This window comes from Neofelis nebulosa, chromosome 2, assembly GCF_028018385.1.
Source record: "Neofelis nebulosa isolate mNeoNeb1 chromosome 2, mNeoNeb1.pri, whole genome shotgun sequence".
In the NCBI taxonomy this organism is placed as follows: Eukaryota; Metazoa; Chordata; class Mammalia; order Carnivora; family Felidae; genus Neofelis; species Neofelis nebulosa.
The window spans coordinates 198,502,143-198,521,959 of record NC_080783.1 but is presented as its reverse complement, the minus strand read 5'-3'; the positions used below and the strand labels follow the sequence as shown (position 1 = coordinate 198,521,959).

The following is a 19,817-nucleotide window of genomic DNA, read 5'->3' as shown; positions in this document are numbered from 1 at the left end:
TTTAACAGGCTTGAGTCACTTCATGTCTGTTTAAGCACATTTGTGTCTCCTTGACTATTCTGAGATCAGAATAGTCATCTGGCACCCGGTGGCATGTCGGCCTCGTCGATTCCAAGTGGGTTACGTATATTCAGTCCTATGATCCTCACACCTCAGGTAGAGACTGTGTCTTCGTTTAACACACGGAGAAACTGAGGCACGGAGAGTCTAAGACGCCGGCCCCGGATTTCGTGGTTCCCGAGAGGCAGAGCCAGGATCTGAACCTCTTCCTTCTGGCTCCTGAGTCTGTGCTCTGAACTTCAGTGTCGGGCTCTGGCAGTGCGGATGAGTGTTTGAACCCCCTCAAGAGGGGTTGATTCGATCCAAGCCAGTTTGTTCTGGTTTTGCCAACGCGAGCTGCTTTGGTCTGGCTCAGCTGGCAAACGTCTGGAATGTGACACGTGGCAGTTGACACACGGATCTCAGACCCCGTGGATCCTGGTGATGGAGGCCCACTGTATTGGTTCTCTAGGGCTACTGTACCAAACTGCCACAAGTTTGCCTGCTTAAAACAACAGAAATTTATTTTCTCGCAGTTCCGGGGGCCCGAAGTTCAAAGCCAAGGGCCATTCTCCCTCTGGAGGCTATAGGGGAGAACCTGCTTCTGGCCCCCCTCCAGCCTCTGGGGGCTTCAGGTGCTCCCATTTCACTCCAGTCTCTGCATCCGTGGTCACACTGCCTCCCTCCTTGTCCGTCTGTGTCCCCTGTGTGTCTCTTGTACAAGGGACACTTGCCAGTGGATTTAGGGCCCACCCAGCTATCAAGGATGATCTCATCTCAAGCTAATTACATCCGCAAGGACTCTTTTTCCAAATAAAGTAACAGTCGTAGGTTCCGAGGATTAGGACATCGATATGTCTTTTTCAGGGCCTCCATTCACCCCATTATGACCACTAAGGTCACATCAAGTATTTCCCCTTCAGGACCCAGCTCTTTTTTTTTTTTTTAATTTTTTTTTTTTATTTTTGGGACAGAGAGAGACAGAGCATGAACGGGGGAGGGGCAGAGAAAGAGGGAGACACAGAAGCGGAAACAGGCTCCAGGCTCTGAGCCATCAGCCCAGAGCCCGACGCGGGGCTCGAACTCACGGACCGCGAGATCGTGACCTGGCTGAAGTCGGACGCTCAACCGACTGCACCACCCAGGCGCCCCAGGACCCAGCTCTTAAAAGTGACTCTGTGTCTTCACCCAGCTGTTGGGGTTTTATCACTTTCTGCTTGGGGATGAAAGGGCAAAGTGTAAAATGTGTTGGCAGCCATGTGAGAGCCTCTTGGGCTTTTCAAGACCCACTTCATAATATTCCCGGGTGGGAAGGTCAGGGCTTCCCAGAAACATCAAGTAAAGTGTGGAAATGTCTCTGTAAACAGGCATTCAAAGATAGTACTCGCTTTCTAAGGTGTTTGCTGGCCATCTCACCAAGCTTACTATGCCTGGGGGAGCTTTCTTCCGTGAAAGTGATCCCCAACCGAAGGAGGGCAGATAACTAAGAGACGAGGGGGAGCTGTGAACCCCAAATATCCCAGGACTCCAGGCCCGGGTTTGTAAGAAGCTAGCAATTTAAATGTGGACGAAGATATGGAGCAACCGTGTCATTACTCAGCAAATAGACTCTGCAAGAAAGCAACACCCATGGGCCTTTTGCATTTCAACTGGCCCCAACACCAGTGATGCAGGAATATTACACAAAAGCGAAAGCTGGGTTTCTCTGTTCTGCATTTTCCCACTTGCACTGACAGCTGAGAACCACACACACTGGCAGGTAATGAGGGTCCACTTAGCCCTTGAACACATCTGGCCTCTGCAGAGGCATGGGTCCAGGCTTTCAGGGCTTGGGCTTGAGGTCCTGTTCTGCTCCTAACAGCTGGTGTCACCTTGGGCAGGCCAGAAAGTCTTTCTGAGTCTTGACTTTCCCATCCGTAAATTGAGATAATTGGATCACCTGGGGAAAGCCCTATGCTTGGCACATGCCATGTATGACAGAGAACAGACTGGTGGGCCAGGGCCGTCACAAGTTCATGGTCAGCAACTCCAAATGGTCACGCTGCTCTCCTGGAAATCCTGCCCTGTTTCTCCAGTGGCCTTGGTTGTGATAACGGTTTCACACCTAACCCTTAATCCTTCACCCCTTCTCTGTGCCTGTCTCACTTTGGTGGCGATTTGCTCCCATTGGAAAAAATGGAAACCATCAGAGAAGGTGCTCTGGTCTTTGTGTAGCTAATTCCACACACCTATCTCCTCTTCTCTTCCACCTCTAGGGTCGTTGCCCTGGCTCCTCTCAAAGCCAGCTGTCTTCTTGTGCTCTGGGTCCCCTCCCCTCTTACTTTATCAAGGACTTTGCTCCTAGGTAAGTCCCTCTCTCTGTATCAACAGGTCCTCCCCTCCTAACACTCACTGCTATCAGCGCAGAGACATGGTTTTGGATCCCCCACAGTTGGACAAAACCCTCCCTTGACCCTTCTTCTTATTCCCTTCCAGCCAACACTCTGCTTCCCTTTCCACTAAAACTCCCTGAAAAGTTGCCTCTGGTGGTTCTCTCCAATTCACTGGTTCCCATTTGCTGTTGCAACCGTTCCAATCCAGCTTCCAGCCTCTCTTTTCCACTTAAGACAACTCTCGGCAAGGTCGCCCCAATTTTCCTGTTGCCAAAGCTGGCGGACGTTTCTCTCTGCTCAGCTCACTCGACCCGTGGGTAACATTCCATACAGGTCAACTCTCCCGCCATCTTGAAACACTCTCTCTAATTGGCTCCCTGACCTCTCAGACCTGGCTTTCCTCCTTCCTCCCTGGCCACACCTGCTTGGTCTACAGTACCGTTTCCTCTTCTCCAACTTCTACTATGGGAAGGTCCCCAGGCTCAGTCTCCTCCTTCTTTTCCAGTCTGAGCTGGAAACCAGCATAGGTCACATGGTAGTCTATAGGTCCAAATGTCCCTGAAGCTGCCCAGACTCTGTCTGTCGGCGTAGGAGCAGAGCATTTGTGGCCACCTTCGAGGAGCCCAGGAGTCCCGCTCGATTTCTCCTGTCTCCCACCCCTCCCATCTGCTCCTTTGGCAAGTCCTGCCAACCCCACCTCCAAAGTGGGTCTCGAATAGGTCCCTTCGCTTGTCTGCACGGCCACCAGCCTCATTCAAGCCCCCAGCACTGCTAGCCTGGGTCCCACTGTTGCCTCCTACATGGCCCCTTGAAATCCACTCCTGCCTTGTGGTCCGCTCTTCTCACCACAGCGGCCAGAGGGGGCCTTTGCTCGTGCGCCTCCCACGATCTCCCTCCCACATTTTTATCTCTTCAGAGATCAGAAGACAATTCAGGCGCACCTCGCTCCATCCTGACGGTCCCTCCAGGCCTCATCCCGCCCCTTGTCTCCATGTCTCCACTCAGTTACTGCAGTGGCGCTGGCTCTGGGCTTCTGTTTCCCAAACAAACCAACTTGTGCCAGACCTCCGGGCTGTTGTTGCACTCCTCGGCTCAACCCTCCCAGGCTCCAGAAACGCTGGCTCCCTCTGGCCCTTCAGGTCTCAGCTGGAATATCGGCTCCTCCCGGAGATGCCCTTGACCACCGGAACCCCAGGTCCCCACGCTGTGTACATATCTACAGAGACTTCCCTCTGTGGAATGACTTACGGGTACATTTGTTTGTCTCCTTGTTTATCTGTCCATCTTCCTGTGCGGTGGAAGTCTTGACCCTCAGTCTTACCTGCCTCAAGCTCCAACGTGCCACAGCGGTGTACCATTCTGCCTGTCACAGCCCCCAACGGCAGGGCTTTTCATTACGGAATCTAACAGGCCCCAGGAAGCCTGACATGTCACGACATGACCCAACACGCACAGCATGAGTCCTCGCTTGGATGTACCAGATATCACTGCTCCAAGCTCTGGACATGGGCAGCTGACCACAATGGGCCACAAGGGACCCCCCGGCCCTAGCCGGAGTGTCATTTGGGACCCAAACATCTGAGTCCCCAAGCCTCAAGGAGTGGGCCCTTGGCCAGAGACCTGGGTTCAGTAGAGCACAATGGTCTTCTCAGGAGGTTCTGCTCAGCCTCTGGAGGAGAACGACCCATTCTGAGCACCCAGAGCACCTGTGTGGTGGCAGCCGCGGTGCGGGGGGAGGTAAGCACTGGACTGGGGACAGGAGAGGAGGCTTGGGCCTCTGCCCTGCTGTGTGAGCTTAGGCACGTCACTGTCCCTTTTTACTTACACCTCCCTTTGTAGAAAGAGAAGAGCATGAAAAGGCCTCTAAGGAGCATTTGGGTCCAGATAGGAAACCAAGGCCGAGAAAAAGGGCAGTGTCTGCCCAGGATCATAAGTGAGGGCGGACAGAGTTATCATCAAGCCCAGGTGGCCTGCCTCCCAGAAGGCAGAAGGGCTCAGAGGGTAAGTCCTGCTGTGACTCCTCACAGCATCCCATGCCTGTTGCTCTGCCCCAGTCCCTTGGACCAGAATAAGACAGACAATGAGTCCCCAGAAAGGAGGGGGGCCATGGAAAAGGAAAGTGGGGCTGGAGTCCCCACCCTAGCCCTGCCCTTTTCCTCTTCTCTTTGGCCAAGGAACCCACGGAGTCACAAGATTCCATTTGGGCTGGGCTTAGTGCCAACATCAGTGATGACAAGGGACACCCCCCCCCAAGCCCTGTTCTTGACTCTGTGATCTTCCCTTGCTCTGTGCTCCCACTTCCTATGCACAGACAGGCAAGAACAACAGGCAGAGAGCCAAAACTTGCAAACAGACACAGATACACAGACACTTAGCGAGACAGACACCTAGGAGATAGGCGGGCAGAGACAATGACAGTCACACAGTTATACATACAGACACACAAGCCAACAAACACACAGACACTGGCAAAGAATACACTGACCGACAGATAGCCACACACATGACCGGCACAGAGGTCACATCCAGACGGACACACAGACAACAGCACACAGGTAACAGACAAGCGGATGCAGAGACGTACTCAAGCAGAACACCCGACGAACACACACACACACACACACACACACACACAGCAAAGGCTCACACGGGGTGGGGGGGGACCTACAGGGGAGTGATTTGGGGCAGAGGACAAGCAGGTGCTCCAGGACCACGCCCCAGCCCCCAGCCCCAGAACCAAACTGAACTTGATCCACAAAGGTAGGCACTCGGGGTATGAGCTCTTCTGAAGGCAGCCTCCACCCCCCACCCCGAGGATGTGGCGTTCACCAGTGCCTGCCGAGGGGCCTGCCTTGCAGTCAGATGAATGGAGGATAGACGGGAGAAGGGACTTCCCAACCAGGAGTGTGTCGGGACTTGTGGACAGTGACTAAGGGTGACTGGAGGGAAAGGGGTGAGGTGGTGACAGGTAGGGAGTCTGCATTCTGGCCGTGTGACCTCGGGCAGGTTTTCTTCTGAGCCTCAGTTTCCCACTAGGCTTTGGGAAACTGAGTCCCACTAGACTCCCAGGTCCCTGCAGGGAGCAGACAGGCCAGCTCCTGGTGTGTCCGTGCTAGTGCTGGGGCCCCAGGACATTGCTCCCTCCCCCCACCACCCCTGCAACAGGGTGACTCGCTGCCCAGTGCCCCCTGGCAGGGGGTAACCCAGTCACAGATGGCCGTTGTCCTGGTCCCCCCACCCCCACCCCCAGGAGCTGGCCAGCTGAGGACATCCCCAGGCTGGGGGAGGGGTGTGGAGTGGTCAGAGAGAGGGCAAAGGGAATCCCCATGCCTGATGCTTCCCTCCCCCCGCCCCCTGCCCCAGGGGCTGGTGTGAGATGCCCATCTGGGGGTGGAGAATCTGTCCAGGTGTAGTTTTTCATCTTTTCTGCTGTTGGAGTCCCCTGGCCCGGACCCAACTGGTTGGCAGAGGGGCTTGCGCAATAGAGAGGTAAAAGGTGAAGGCGGGCATGGCGGGACAGAAGCCCCATTGTTTGGGGCCCAGGCCGGCCCGGGCAAAGGAAGGGTTTATCCCCCGGGCAGGAAGGGGGGCTCCGCGGGGGGGCACCAGCTGCCAGGGCTCTTGCCCTTGGGCCCCGGAGGGGGGCAGGTGCCAAGCAGGATGCCCTCGGGGTTGATAGAGGGGGCAGTGGTTGGCAAGGCGCCTGGGCAGCCTGGGGAGGGCAGGCCCAAAGAAGAGTTGTGGGCAGGGAGGCGGCCCCCACACCACACCCACCCCACCCCCTGGAAGGATGAGCCTCCAAGGCCCCTAGAGCAGGGTCCTCAACCGTCCTCCTCTGGATTCCAATCATTCCTGGGAACGGAGGCGGCTTGGGGCGGTCCCAAGCCTGGGGGGCACGGGAGTGCATGGCTGTTTTTAATACTGAAGGGTCAGAGGGGTCTCAGAGATGTTTGCTGTCCCCACCCTCCCCATCATTTCCCAAAGTTGGGTCCAAAACTCGGAGTTCCGCTGCCCCCTCTCTCCCCTTCTTCGCGGCAGCCCCTCAGCCCTGCGGCGAGGCCCATTGGAAAGTCCTTACGGGTGTCAGACCAGGATCCTTTCTGCTTCGGTTGCAGTTCCGCCCCCGAAGGGCACGAACGGCTGCCGTCGGAGACCCGGCGAGGACAATCACATGCTCACTGTCCCTCTCACAGGTCCCGGCTCCCGAGTTACAGGGCTACTCCAGGTGCGGAGCCAGCCGGGGCCCCTCCCTCCCGCCTCCTGGGCCGGGGGGCGGCGCTGCGGGCGGGGCGGTGCAAAAAGCGATCCCGCCCCGCACTCCTCACTTGACTTTGAGTGTCCCGTGGTGGCAGGAGCCGGGAGGCCAGAGGCGCGTGGGGCAGCCCGGGCGCAGCCCGTCACCAGGTAGGGACGCTCCCCTGCGCAGGGGGCAGGGGGTGTGGGGTGTATTCAGAAGGAAGGAACAGAGAGGAGGGGGCAGGCGGAGGGACCGCGAGGGATGGCAGAGAAGGAGAGTGGAGGGGGGCACGGGGACGGACACAGAGGAACACAAGCTCAGGGGGTACCGGCGTCAGGAATGGAGGTTGAAAAGAGGGGCAGAGGGACCCCGATAGGAAAGGAGACCTCAGTCCGAGCTGTGGGTGTTGAGCCAGGGGCACCAAGAATGCCACAATCCCCGCCTCCTGTCCTTGAAGGTCTCCGGGGCAGGTCAGGGAGGGGCTCCATTTCTTGCCCTGTCCCCTTCCTTCCCGGGTCCTGCCTGGGGACGCAGGAATCAGGGTCTCTGACCCTGCTGAACCCCCTTGGACTCACAGCCCCAGGAAGCTGGGAGATCAGTCCCTGGGGTGCCAGGGAGTCTCTGCAGCCCGCCACCTCTGACCCCTGACATCTGCCCTCCCCGGGCCCAGGAGGCACCATGTGGCGATGTCCACCGGGGCTGCTGCTGTTGCTGCTGCTGGCCAGCGAGTTGACCCTGGGTGCCCGGCGGGGTCGTGGGCGCCGGGAGCTAGCCCCGGGTCTGCACCTGCGGGGCATCCGGGATGCGGGCGGCCGGTACTGCGGGGGGCAGGACCTGTGCTGCCGGGGCCGTGCCGACGACTGCGCCCTGCCCTACCTGGGTGCCACCTGCTACTGTGACCTCTTCTGCAACCGCACCGTCTCCGACTGCTGCCCTGACTTCTGGGACTTCTGCCTCGGCGTGCCACCCCCCTTTCCCCCCATCCCAGGTGGGCACCAGACGGCCAGGAGGGTGGGTCGCCTTGTCAACCCCAGACTCAGCAAGGCTCAGGAGCGAGGCGGACGCACTGACATGTCCAGGGGAGGCTTTGTAGAATCTGGGAGAGCCCCCGCCCCGCTCTCTGTGGCTCTGGGACGTCCCCCTCTCCCCTCTGGTCTGACTTGAATCTCTCCAGCAAGACTGAAAGAGAGAAGATCCTTGGCCGGTGGGGTTCTAAGCTAATCCAGGAGAAAGGCAGTCTCCTGCCCTTTCTCCCAGTCCTGTCTCCCTGCCAGACGTGGAAGGTGCTGGCCCCGCCTGCTGACTCACCCTCAGGCTGATAAAGCCTGGGGGTGGGGGGAGGTGGGGGGAGCTGGTCAGGCTCATCTCCGCCATTCCTCTGCCTTTGCTCAGGATGCCCTACCCTGAGATGGCTGGTCACACCTGGGAGGTGGGGCGAATGTCTTCCTTCCTTCAGCCCTGTCACCATCCTTTCCCACGCCCTTGCCCCTAGTCCCATAGGAGAATCACTTGAATCCCTTCCCCCAGTTCTGTGGGCCTGTGGGGGTGAGACCGAATACCTAGGTTGTCACATCCCGAAGTGCTGTGTTATCTTAGGGGAGTCGCTTGCCTTCTCTGGGCCTCGGTTTCCCCACGCCCCTCCCACTCCCCATCTCCAAGTTTCAACTCATGTAAATGGTAAAGGATCTAAGGAATGTGGTGGCTGGTATCCAAGTGAAGCAAGAGGGAGCCAAGTTGGGGGTCACTGAAGAACTTCCCAGGTAGCTGTTGGTATGTTACCCAGCGGGAGATGTCTTAGGAAGTTATAGTTTGACTTTAGTTTCAGTGAGGGCTGGGGTGTGTGTGTGTGTGTGTGTGTGCGCGTGCGTGTGTGTGTGTGTGTGTTGTGTGTGTGTGTGTGTGTGGGAGGATTCCCAACACCTGACTTCTGAGGACCTGGCCACCCGAGCCCATAGTCTCTGGTCTTGATTCCACTTCTCTCCTCGTCTTCCCTCCCTCCAGGATGTACCCATGGGAGTCGCATCTATCCAATCTTAGGAACCTACTGGGACAACTGTAACCGTTGGTGAGTATGCGGAGCTTGAAGGGGGCTTGCCTTGTGGGCTCTATGGCCCGCAGACTTGGTTCAGACCCGATGCCTGTGGCTCACGTGCCGGGGACAAGTCCTTTCCCTTCTCCGAGCCTCAGTTTCTTCGTCTGTAACATGAGAATTTTTACACCCATCCTATCAACTCCTAAAACAACACTCTAACAGCATTCCCCAGGGGTGAATGGATGGACAGCCATGGATGCCTGGCCCCAGGTGTGGCCCCTGAGCTGGGAGTGCTTCCCTGTCCATGCTGGCTCGGGCTGGGCCACACCCCTCCCAACCTTTCTCCATGTACGGGAGAATCTGGAGAAGGGGGCGTCAGGAAGGAAACCTCTGACTGTAGCATCCGCTGCCCTGGACGGGTTAGGATGAGGGTCAGGGACGGCTGAGCTGGTCGGCCGCCAACCTGCAGCAGGGCCTTCCCGGGAATGTGGCCCCTCCCCCGCCCTGCCTGTTCTGGTAGGAGGATGAAGGGTCAGGGGTGCTCCCCTACTCTAATCTGAGGCCTGAGGTGGGAAATGGGGAGGGGGTGGGTAGGAAGCCTTGAAGGCCTAATGGAAATGATGGGAACCCTGTGGCTCTGAGGAGGTGGCCCTGCACCCACGCCACACCACGCCCTCTTTGCCTGGGACTGCAGAGGCCCCAGGGAGGAGGACACTTTTTGGAATGCATTACGCATAAGCTGTTTCCATTGCCTCACTGGTGTGAGGGGTGCTGGGTCACAGGGGAGTGGGGACGAATAGGCTTCAGCCTGTGTCCGCGTGAGAGAACGCGCGTGTGCGTATGGTGTGAGTGTGTGTGGACTGGGCGCGTGTGTTCAGAAACATGGAACGTGCCTGCGCGAGCCTGCAGCTCCAGATAGGACGTCTCTGGGCATTGATGGGTTAACCTCTTTCCCACTCTTATCCCTGGGGCCTGGCCACCCTGGGCCCCTCTGGAATGCTGGGGCCTGCTGCCACCAGCCCAGTCTAGACCTGCTTGGGCAGCCCTGGAGGCAAAGAGGGAGGCGGCAGGAAAGGACTGACCAGCCCGAGGTCCCCTCACTGCACTTGGTGGCCCCCATTCCCTGTGCTCGGCACCTGAGTGAGGGTGTGGGGTCGTGTCTGCAGGCCTTCTAGGCTGTGTGAGCCCTCGAGGAATGCTTGGAGAGTCTGAGGAGGAAGAGAAGCCTGAGAGAGCCGCCTCCTACGCAGCCTCCTCCCTCTGTCCCGAAAGTGCCCCCGCCCCTCCCGGGGCCCAGGAGCCCAGCCATACTGGGTTTGTTCCCCTTGAGGCTCCTTAAAAGGCAACAGGGGAAGGAGGCAGTTCAGCCTCTTGTAATAGCAGAGTTATGAGCTTGTAAAAGCATTATAGAATTCATAGAATGCCCTGATCCGTCGACACCTATTTGTTAAAGACCTACTATGTGCCAGGCCCTGTGTCGGGCCAGGGAGGTGCAGCCAGATGTGGTAGACCGCCCTTGAGGTTGCACGGGAGCCTCCCATCTAACAACGAAGGAGCCCACACACAAATAAACATATGACAGCCTGCGACAGGTGTGGCGGGGAAAGGGCATCATGGGGCGGGGGGGGGGGTCCTCGTGTAGAGTGGAGTAGGGACAAGGGAAGATGGCTAGACAAGGAGGGAGCATGGGGGCCATAGCTCATGGGAGGCTAGGAGGTGGGACAGACCTCACTGCGGTTATGAGGTGGGGACAGAAGGCCCAAGGAGGTACAGGCCGCGCCCATGGGTCTCATAAGCCGTGCTGAGGGTTTTGTATTTTGTTCTAAGTGCCGGGGGAAGCCACTTGGAGGCACACAGCCTGATTTATGTCATTCAGAGATCTCTCGGGCTTCAGAGTGGCTAGGGAATGCACCGTGGGGGTGGGTTGGGCGGGGGGGGGTGTAGAGAGGCAGGGAGCCTGGGTAGGAAGGCATGGTCCGGGTGACAGGTGACAAGGGACTGGAGGAGGGTGGTAGCAGTGGGGGGGGGGGGTGAGGGGCAGGTGAATTCAGAGCCGTCCACGATGTGCCATCCCAGGACCTGCTGATGCCACCATCAGCAAGAAATGGGGGCACGCCATGGGCCGCGGCGAGTTCTGGTTTGAACACCTGCGTGAATAAGGTGCCATTTCCTGAGCTGAGGATGTTAGGGAAGGAGCAGTTTGGGGGGAGGGCAGTGTGGGCCATTTTCAGTTTGAGATACACCCAGAGGAGATGTGAGGGGGCCAGGTGGATGGGAGTCTGAAACTCCAGAGACGGGGAGTCTAGGGTTCCTGGCCTGAGAACTAGAGTGGTAGGTAATGATTCTTGAGCACCTAAGATGGGCCAGGCCCTGTGCTAAATGCTTTATAAGCTTTACAAAACCCTGCCATTTAATTCCTGGAAGGGGGGACTATTCATTTCCTCGTTTCATGGACAAAAACACTGAGGGAGGGAGTTCACCTGAGGTCACATGGCTCGTCAGCCAGTTGGAACCCAAGACTTGAATTTCAGGACCCCTGCTCTTAGCCTCTTCACCACAGTGCCTCATTCACTCGTTCATCCAACAAATATTTATTGGGGGCCTACCATGTGCTAGGCTTTGGTTTCTAGGCTCTGAAGATACCACACAATCCCTCCTCTCCAGGACCTGAGCGTCTGTGAGGAAGCAGGCATAAGCTGTACACATAACTCAAGATATAGCGTGCCAGATAGTGACGACGTGCTCAGGAGAAAATAAAACCTGGAAGCAGGATAGGAAGGTGGCCAGGGCAGGTGACGTGTGAATGGAGACTTGGAAGAAGTGAGAGTGAGCGTTGGGGATATGGGGAAAAGAGCAGCTCAAAGGCCCTGGGGCAGGAGCACGGCTGTTGTTGACCAATCAGCGGACCAGTCTGGCTGGAGCCCCAGGAGCCAGGACTCAGAGGAGGGGGTCACAGAGGGGACAGGAGGACAGATCACACAGGGCCTTGTTAACACGGCCAGGACGCCGGCTCTTTCTCTGTGATGTCAAGCCAAGGGAGGGTTTTGGGCAGGGGGATGGCATGATACCACTTGGGTTGCACAGGGTCCTCTGGCAGCTGTAGTAAAAATATACCGAAGTGTGGGTGCAGGGCAGACATGGGGAGAACAGCGGAGAAGCTGCGGCAGAATCCAGGGGAAAGGTGACTGGCCCATGATGGCTGCAGGAGAGAACGAGACGCGGTTTGGATCCTGAATGTGCTTTTAAGGGAAAGCCAACAGGATCTGCCAATGAATCAAATTAGCGTTGAGGGCAGGCATCAAGGGTGACTCCCAGGCTCCTGGCCTGAGGTTCGGGAAGGACGGAGTGGACGTTTTCCACAGACCGTGGGGAGAGCACGCATGGGAGTGGGGGGTCAGAAATTCGGCTTGGGATGTGTTCGGGTTGAGCTGCTGTTGGACACCCCAGTGGTGAGAGTGTGTCCTTGGATCTGGAGTTTAGGGAGAGATCCATCCAGGCAGCAGATACAAATCCGAGAGCTGTGCACTTGACGTTGACATCTGAAGCCACCAGGCTGAATGGGATCATCTAGGGGTCTTCCCATCACTGCTGGCACAGAGCCTCAGGTCCACGTTGACTTCTGAGCCCCCCTCCCTTCGGAGGATGCCCAGCCCCCCCCCCCTTCATTTCTCCTCTTCTAGCACCTGCCAGGAGCAAGGGCGGTGGGAGTGTGACCAGGAGCCATGCCTGGTGGATGAAGACATGATCAACGCCATCAACCGGGGCAACTACGGGTGAGAGGCCCTGGAAATGCCCCCAGGTGGCACAGACACACATACATTCCCCCCGAGATGTATGTGCTGCCAGTCACACCCAGATTTCACTCACGCGTAGGCTTGGCCAGGATGCGTCTCTCCTACCCATACGCACGGACCTCTAGGACCCTCAGCCCTGGCAGATCTGTGACTCCCACCCCTACTCTTTCAGATGGCGGGCTGGGAACCACAGTGCCTTCTGGGGCATGACCCTGGATGAAGGCATTCGCTACCGCCTGGGCACCATCCGCCCTTCTTCCTCTGTCACCAATATGAATGAGATTCACGTAAGTCCATCCTTGCCCACCATCCTGCCATCTCCCCATGGCCTGGGACCCCAGGAACCCTGGCACCCTGGGTCCTGTTCCTCCAAGGCCCTGGGCCTAGACCCCTCCAAGAGGCTGTGTGTCCCTGGACACACATCACTCCCCTTCTGCGGGTCTTCAGTTCCTGCCCATAACAAGATGTGCTGCCCAGAGAGAACTGATGCTCGGATTCTGAGTTCTGTGGTCCCAGCCCGAGTCCCTTCATGGCCTGCCCAGCCTGGGAAAAATGCTATTCCTCCCAGTACAGCTGGGTCAGGGCCCAAGGGGCCAGGAGGTCACCTTGGTATTTTCGGAAGGGAGGGACAGATTGTCCTCTGGCTCCGGCTAGAGAGTAGGAATTCTCGGAAACAAATGCCGACTCAGTGGAACCCCGAGGGAGGAGGGGGCTTCTCCCCCCCTGCCAGTGGGACCCCCTCCGGGCAGAAGTGGGAACCATCCCCGGAATAGTCAAAGGGCGAGGAAGGGGAACCGCAGCAGGACAGGGCTGGGGCACATGCCACAGGATCTGTCCATCAGAGGCAGGCAGGGAGGAGGCAGTTTTGGCCAGAGTACCCCTCCCTGCAGAGGGACAGCAGCTCAAGGCTGGGGTGACCAGCCCCTGCCCCTGTCCTTACTCCCCTGGGCCTCTGCTATTTTCTGCCTCCTGCTGTTTGCTTTGGCAGCCTGCCTGGTCACAGGACCTTACTGCTTCTTCCCTCCCCTGCCCTTTAGGGCCCAAAGCCCAAGGTCCTGGTGGGAAGAAGGAAGTGTCAGATCAGAAGGTGCAGAGGAAGAATGAGGGAGTGGGGGTTGAGAAGGAAAAGTGGGTGACCCTGGCCTGGCCACTTCTCTGCTGGCCTCCATTCCCTCATCCGTAAAACAGGACTGGCCACCCCCACCTGACCCTGAGAACGCATCAAATGGTGCTTGGGTCTTCCCCTTGAGTCGATGTGGAGATTACTGGAATCGCTCGGCAGCAGGAATGCTCAAGATCGAACCGCAGAAGGCCCTAGACTCTTGGTGGCCCTTCAGTGCCAACGGGCCCCTGAAGTGTAGACGGGGGCAGACGGAGTGACTTTTGCTTTGCAGACAGTTCTGGGCCCAGGGGAGGTGCTGCCCACAGCGTTCGAGGCCTCTGAGAAGTGGCCCAACCTGATCCATGGGCCTCTTGACCAGGGCAACTGTGCAGGCTCCTGGGCCTTCTCCACAGCAGGTATGTCCAAGGGTGGAGGCTGGGGCAGCAGGAAAGGAGGGCCAAGGCCTGAGCCCCCTGACGGCCCTTCTGCCTCCCCCCCCCCTCCCCCACCAGCCGTGGCATCCGATCGCGTCTCAATCCATTCCCTGGGGCATATGGCACCTGTCCTGTCGCCCCAGAACCTGCTGTCTTGTAACACCCACAACCAGCAGGGTTGCCGTGGTGGGCGTCTCGATGGGGCCTGGTGGTTCCTGCGACGTCGAGGGTGAGCAGCAGAGGGCGTGGGCAGGGAGGAGGAGGTGCAGCGGGGGCCTCAGGAAGGCAACCCTCAGGAGGGGCCAGGGCCACACCCATCACATTCACCTCTCCTTGCTCCTTCCTCCTTCTCCAGGGTTGTGTCTGACCACTGCTACCCGTTCATGGGCAGTGAGCGGGACGAGGCTGGCCCTGTGCCCCGCTGTATGATGCACAGCCGGGCCATGGGTCGGGGCAAGCGCCAGGCCACTGCCCGATGCCCCAGTAGCCATGTCAATGCCAATGACATCTACCAGGTCACTCCTGCCTACCGCCTCGGCTCCAGCGTAAGTTTATACTTGGTTGAAGGGGCAGAGGCAGGAAGGCTGGCCAGAGGCTGGAGCCTCACGCCTGATCGACACTCTCCTCCCCACCCCCACCCCTCCAGGAGAAGGAGATCATGAAGGAACTGATGGAGAACGGCCCTGTCCAAGGTAAACGCCCCTCATCCTGCCCCCTGGTTCCAGAAGCTCGTGCCTGCTTGAGACCGAGCCCGGCACGGCAGCACAAGGGGCCTGTACAGCATTGGGTAGCAACTCCCCCTGGGGCTAGGAGTCAGTGGGACCTTGTCCCCTCCCCACGGGCAGCACCCTGGGCGGGGAGGGGGGTGGGGGGACAGAGTCTTGGTATGGGTCTGGGCATGCGTCTCCAAACCTGTGCCGATGGGCTGAGCCGGGCCTACTTGGACCTCTGCCCACAGCTCTCATGGAGGTGCACGAGGACTTCTTCCTGTACCAGGGCGGCATCTACAGCCACACCCCAGTGAGCCTTGGGAGGCCAGAGCGATACCGCCGGCACGGGACCCACTCGGTCAAGATCACAGGGTGAGGGGCTTGGGGGGCAGAGAGGGGAGGGGGCCGCAGGGCTTGCACTGGGGGGCTCCGAGCCTACCTCGAATCCGTCCCGTCTCTCTGCAAAGCCCCGCTTCGAAGAGGAGGAGACCAAGAGAAAAAGAGGAGAGGTTTGCCTCGCACCAGGAGTGGGGGCCTTTGAAGGTTTTCTAGGAACTGGTCCTCCTTTACACACTGTGATAAAATTCACTCCAGTGTAATACAGACGAGGATTCAAGGGTTGCTCAACCTCTCTCCATCTCAGCACCCACACCAACTCTGCCTGACTCACGGACCCCCACCCCCGGTCTTCAGTTCCCCCACCTGATATACCCAAAGATGTTCGAGTCACTGATTTCAATTGTCCAACCAATGAAATGTACTTTGCAGTGGGAGTCTGGGGCCTCCAAGCTACCCCAACCTTGCGGTCCCTGGTACCCAACCCTCCCTGGCTTCCCAAGTGAGGAGAGAGGGCAGGCAGACGTGTGAAGTTGTGAGGTCCCGGAGACCTGGTCCCCAGGATGTGGGGCCCTGGAGGAGGGAGGCCCAAGTTCCCCCCCTTTCGGCTCACCCCTCCAGTTATTCCGCTGGTGCCCAACCCCACGTGGGCGTGGGCACACAGACTTTGAAAGGTGGGGACTGAGAGTAGAGAGAGGGTTAGAGCCCCGCCCAAGCCTGGAAGGGAAAGTGCCCTGGGGTTCGAGCCCCTCAAGGCAGGTGGAATCAGCGCTCTCTCCCTCCCTGGCTCTGCCGCGCCCTCCTCAGGTGGGGACAGGAGACGCTGCCCGACGGAAGAACGCTCAAATACTGGGTGAGTCCCTGCGGGGGTGCCCTGCGGGCCGCTGCCTTCTCACCGCCCCCCACTCCCCCTGCCCGCCCCCCTCACCACCGCCCCTCCTCATCCCCAGACGGCGGCCAACTCGTGGGGCCCAGCCTGGGGCGAGAGGGGCCACTTCCGCATCGTGCGCGGCGCCAACGAGTGCGACATCGAGAGCTTCGTGCTGGGCGTCTGGGGCCGCGTGGGCATGGAGGACATGGCGCACCGCTGAGGCCCTGGCACCGCGCCGGGCTGGCCGGCGGAAGAGCCCCTGGGGGGGCGACGCTGCCCACCCCGCCCCGCCCGACGGAGCTCCGGGGGCGCAGGCGGGCGCCTGGGGTCTAATCCCCTTCGCGCAGGTTCCGCTGATGCAGCGCCCCGCCTGGGAGCCGCGGGCAGGCGAGGCTGGCGGAGCCCCCAGACCTCCCAGCGGGGACTGGGCAGGGCCTGGCCCGGGAGGAGCGGGCCTGCAGATCCCAGGCCCCGGGCACCCCCCCGGCTCAAGACCACGGAAGCCAGGACACCCCCAAGTCTCCAGCCCCACTACCCCATCCCACCCCTGTACTCTTATCCTCCAAAGATATTTATTTTTCTTCTCACGGTTTTAAAAATAAAAAGAGTACTGATAACTGGAGTACCTTGGAACTTTGGGGAGTGGAAAGCCAGGCAGGGGCTGGTGTGGCATACGGTCAGACAGCAGGAAGGAGGGCCTGAGGCCTTGCTGGTCGGCAGGGGTGGGGAGGCTAGAAATCTTAGTTGCCATTCGGCCCTATTTGTCAGTGGTCCTGGGCACGGACCCCTTGGAGGTGGGGCATGGATGGGATGGCCTCTGGCCCTCAGAGAGACATGGGCCCGTGGGAACCACCTTTCAGACGCTGAGTCAGCGCTGCCGGGTGGGGGGAGCCTGACCCACCAATCAGCAGAACTGGCGCCAGTGCCCAGCAGGCAAGGGGGGCACAGCCCCACAGAGGCTGGAGCCTCTGTCTCCGCAGATCAGCCTCTCCAAGCCACCCAGGCGAAGCCCCCCCCGCCCCGCCTCCTCCCCCTGCCCCTGGGCCACGCTGGACCTGCCTCTCTGAGTACTCTCCCTACCCCACCTCCCCAGGATCCCCGTATTTCTAGGCCAGGAGGACCCACTCCACCAGCCTCCTCACCAAAGCTTCTTCGGCCGGTATCCAGGCTATTCCAGAGTCCTCACTGCCCCTCAGATGTCCTGTGCACAGGCAGAACCGTCAGGCATTTGCACATGCTGTGCCCCAGTCTAGATGCCCCTCCATTCCATCCTTCGCTTGTCCCTCTGCTGTTTCAAAGCCAACTCCACTGTACCCTCATACAGGCAGTACCTGAAGGGGCTGCTGACGTGCCAGGTATTGTGCAAGGGACCCCAGCTTTCCCAAACCACCAACCCCACCCAGCATGGCCTAGACACCTCCTGCCTGGACTCATCTACACCCTGCCCTTTCACCCAGTATTTTCACTTCTCTGGGTGTCTACCTACCTCCTCTGTTATGCTGGAAGTTCCTTGAGAGCAGGGACTGGGTCGGGTTCATTAGGGGTCCTGGCACCCACACCTGTACCCTGGTATAAGGGGGCATTACGGTTTGTGGAATGGTTGAGTGGCTAGGCCCTGTTCTTTCTCCCTCCACTTGGCTCCCAAGACCCCCGCCCAGCCGGTCCCTCTGGGCGCTGGTGTCCCTTCCTTTCCAGGAGCCCGGGAGGGCTGCGCTTGGGGAGGGGGCTCCCGGAGGCAGCAATAGTCCCGGTCCAGACCCCAGCCGACCGAAAGGCAGGGGGAGCCTGAAGGGGGACAGCGGGAGGTCCTCCTCCGGGACAGGCAGCCCCTCGGGGCCGCGTCCCGGCATCACCTGAAAGGAATGCGGGGCTCCCGATAAGCGGCCGCCTTTGTCTCATTTCCTGTTTGCCAGGACGTCCCGAGCCGGCTCCCCTGGGCGGCCCGCCCGTCCGCAAGGAGCCAAAGCCGCCGTGGTGGCGGGCGGGGACGAGGGCGGGAGGGGAGTCCCGAGCGAGGCCCGAGGGGGCGCCCGCCCACCACCGCCTCCGCGGGGCCGGGACGCGCCCGGCTGCTCCCACCCCGCTGGAAAAACCCCCCGTCCAGCGCCCGCGCGGCCGGGCGAGGCTGGAATTTTCTGCAAGGACCTTTGGCGGAAGCAGAGCGGGGTGGAGAAGGGAGGGGAACAGGGGCGCGGCCGCGTCTCGGGCCTCCTCCGGCTGTGCCAACACTGGGTGGGCAGGCGATCTGCGGACCCGTGGCGGTCGGCCCAGCCCTTCCTCAGTTCTGTCCGCGGCCAGGGAGCCCCAGGGCCTCCCGGCCGCCCTGGAGCGGGAGAGGGTGCGGGTGCGGGTGGCGGAAGGGTGCTGGGGAGGGCTGAGCGAGTACCTCAGTAACCTCCGTCAGCCAGGGTACCTGCCCTTGGGTAGTTCATAAAGAAATCCTGGCATCCCACTCCCTTGCTGTGTGTCGTCCTGAGGTTGGTCCCTTTCTCTCTCCGGGCCAAGGGCTTGGGTCTTGAGGCAGACCTGGGTTTGAACCCCTGCTCTGTTGGTTACACTCGCCATGCTTAATCTTGCCGTCTCAGAACCTCTGGTTTTCTCTTTAGTGGGGATGATAGTATTCATCTCCTGGTGGTGTTGGTAGGATTACAGGAGACAAAACATGCCAAGCATGTAGCGCAATGCTTGGGACTTATGAAGGGCTCAACAAATGGTGACAGCTGTAATCATTTTAAGGGCATTGGACTTGATAATGCAGAGGCTTTTCATAATGAGCTAAGCATTTATTGAGTGCTTAACCACAGCTTTCTGCCAGCACATTGTTCTGAGTGCTTTACGTATACGATCTCATTTAATACTAGAAACAAACTCCTTATTTCCTTATTTTGCAGATAAGGAACAGAAGCATAGAAGAATCTTGAAAGTTGGCCGATGCAGGATTCAAACCCAAGAGGGCTAAATCCTCCTACTAATCGGCTTGCCGTTAGTGGTAGTGGCTGATTGGCAGTGATGGTCCAGTGTCCCTTCCCAGTCCTTTCCCTGCTTGGGAAACTCTTACCCGTCCTTAAAACCCCAGCTCAAACGCTCCTTTCCTGGCGTCCATGGTCTAGTCCACCATTCTCGGCACAGCCGGAGTACCTGTTGACAGCCTTTGCTCCTACACAGGAATGAGGCAGGATTTTTTTTTTTTTTCTTAGTCCTGTCCTTTCCTATCCACTAAATGTTCTGCTTGGGCATTCATCCTGGTCTCCTGTGGGGCTCTGTGGGGTCCCGAGTCACCTGACTCTAGTCTCCCCGGAGCTGCTGAGTTATATCGCTTCACGAGTACTGACGCCTCACATCTTCCTGGTGTCTTTGCCAAATCCTCATCCTTGCCTGGTGCCCATTAAGGGAAAGGAATCCATGCTTACCGAGCCTGCAGCAGGCTGGGCCTTGGGTTGGGCGCTTCACATGCTTTTAGCTCATTTGTTACTACGCACATCCCTGTGAGAAAGTATATCTTTAGAAATCGATGCCAACCAGAGAGGTGACTCTCAGAATGCAAGGGAGAGGCGAACTTCTAGATTGCGAGCAGAGCTGCTGGGCCCGAGCACAGCCCAAAACAGGGGCCCAGATACTGCTGGGTCTACCGACTGTCCCTCTCTCTCCTCTGCCTTTCCCTCTGCAGACGAACTGCCATGAGGAAGGACATGTGGCCAGTGATGATAGCTCCTGAGCTTTTCAGCCCACAGCGATTTTCTCAGTTTGGGTTCCAAACAAGACCGATGGAACAGGGAAGGCTTCTGATCAGCCTGGCTGTGGTCAGATGTCCACCTGTGGGCCAATCACTTGTGGCCAAGGGACAGGATCATAGGAGTGGGGACAGCCCTGGCTGAAACAGTGTTTGGAGC

At 58.8% G+C, this 19,817-nt stretch overlaps 1 protein-coding gene across 3 annotated transcripts; it reads left to right on the top strand.

The window, feature by feature from the left end:
* Positions 1-6,301: 6,301 nt before the first annotated feature.
* TINAGL1 (tubulointerstitial nephritis antigen like 1) lies at positions 6,302-16,547 on the top strand. Of its 3 annotated transcripts, none has more exons than XM_058718277.1 (12): positions 6,402-6,815; positions 7,319-7,636; positions 8,650-8,713; positions 12,361-12,453; positions 12,647-12,761; positions 13,869-13,992; positions 14,089-14,239; positions 14,366-14,555; positions 14,657-14,702; positions 14,969-15,092; positions 15,864-15,909; positions 16,007-16,547. In XM_058718277.1, the coding sequence occupies exons 2-12, from the start codon at positions 7,327-7,329 to the stop codon at positions 16,145-16,147; spliced, it is 1,404 nt and encodes a 467-aa protein (XP_058574260.1). In that variant the 5' UTR covers positions 6,402-6,815; positions 7,319-7,326; the 3' UTR covers positions 16,148-16,547. The 3 variants fall into 3 exon arrangements, with proteins under 3 accessions (XP_058574261.1, XP_058574260.1, XP_058574262.1); XM_058718279.1 differs by having other exon boundaries at positions 6,706-6,815; positions 7,226-7,636; XM_058718278.1 differs by lacking the exon at positions 7,319-7,636 and having other exon boundaries at positions 6,302-6,815.
* Positions 16,548-19,817: the final 3,270 nt, after the last annotated feature.